This window comes from Octopus bimaculoides, chromosome 23, assembly GCF_001194135.2.
Source record: "Octopus bimaculoides isolate UCB-OBI-ISO-001 chromosome 23, ASM119413v2, whole genome shotgun sequence".
Lineage (NCBI taxonomy): Eukaryota > Metazoa > Mollusca > Cephalopoda > Octopoda > Octopodidae > Octopus > Octopus bimaculoides.
Window position 1 is genome coordinate 11,371,806 of NC_069003.1, and position 1,579 is coordinate 11,373,384.

Consider the following 1,579-nt stretch of genomic DNA (forward strand, 5'->3'; position numbering starts at 1 on the left):
TTCTTATATATATATATATATATATATATATATATATACACACACACACACACATATACACACATATATACACACACACATACATATACATATATGTACATACATACACACATATGTATGTGTATGTGTGCTTTCTTACTTAGTTAATCTGTCACCAATATTCATTGGTAAAATAATGTAGCCATTAGAAAGAAAACTAATAATAAACCAAAGCATTCAGACAAAATGTACCTTGTGCTGTTTATTCTGCCCATGTTGCACAGACATCCCCTTTCCACACTTGCCATTGAAAAGGTAGTGAACCAGTGATTGGTGTGTTACAAACCTGGAACCAACAATGCTATTGTTCACAAAATATAAATAAAACAGAAATAAAAATAAATAAATCTATTATAATAAAGGTCAAGTTCTGTCTGTCCATCCATCAGGGACCCCTGAATCTCAGTCTACATTTGCTCTACACAGACATATCAAACAGCCAATGTCATTAACATATCCCATGAGAGAATTGAAAATATTCTGCCCAATGAACTTGGCATGACGAAGATTTCTGCTCGGTGGGTGCCATGTCTTCTAACACCTCATTAAAAGCACACCAGGTTGATCACATCACAGAGAAGTCTGATATTGTTCGATGCAGATCCAGCTAGTTTCCTTGAAAGTTTCCTAACTTAGGATGAGTGTTGGTTGGGTTCATCACTTGGAGCCAGAGACAAAGAGACAATCCATGCAATGGAAACAACCATCCTCACCTGCTCCAAAGAAGGCCAAGGTTTTTTCATCAGCAGAGAAGATGAGGGCTCCAGTCTTTTGGAATGCAAAAAGGCATTGTGTTTATTGACTCTCTTCAACAGGACCACACCATCAATGGAGAGTATTATTCCAACTTGCTGAGGGGGTTACAAAAGGCTATCAAGACAATTGCTCAAGAAATCTGATGAAAGGAGTGGGCTTGTTTCATCAGGACAATGCTCCAGCACACAAGTCCTTGGTTTTAATGACTGCTATCCATGACTGTGTCTTTGAACTGGTTGATCCTTGTCACTACTCTCTTCATCTGGCTCCATCTGACTGCCATCTGTTCCCCAACATGACAAAAACACTTGGCTCAGAAGCAGTATCACAGTGATGATGACATCATATCTGCTGTTGATGACTCTTCACACCAACAGGATGAAATCTTCACCAATTTGCTTCCAAGTACCGCAACACCAATGGACAACAAGGGGGAACCATGTTGAAAATAAATATCATTTCATCACATTCCACCAGAGTAACTTAGTCAACCTATGAACTTTCAGCTGACCTCCTCTGTGTGTATGTGTGTATGTACCTATCTATCTATCTATCTATCTATCTATCTATCTATCTATCTATCTATCTATCCATCCATCCATCCAACCACCCATCCATCCATCTATCTATTTGTCTGTCTATCTGTCTATCTATCTATCTGTTCATCTCTCTATCTATCCATCCATCCATCCATCCATCCATCTATCTATCTATCTACCTATTTGTCTGTCTATCTATCTATCTATCTATCTATCTATCTATCTATCTATCTATCTATCTATCT

General features: G+C 38.0%; 1 protein-coding gene across 1 annotated transcript in view; it reads right to left on the bottom strand.

The window, feature by feature from the left end:
- Positions 1–1,579, bottom strand: part of LOC106872435 (geranylgeranyl pyrophosphate synthase) — a 35,299-nt gene that overhangs the window by 28,003 nt on the left and 5,717 nt on the right. Inside the window, exon 3 of the mRNA XM_052976148.1 lies at positions 232–340. Within this exon, the coding sequence (XP_052832108.1) occupies positions 232–340 (109 nt within the window). The remainder of the gene's footprint in view (positions 1–231; positions 341–1,579) is intronic.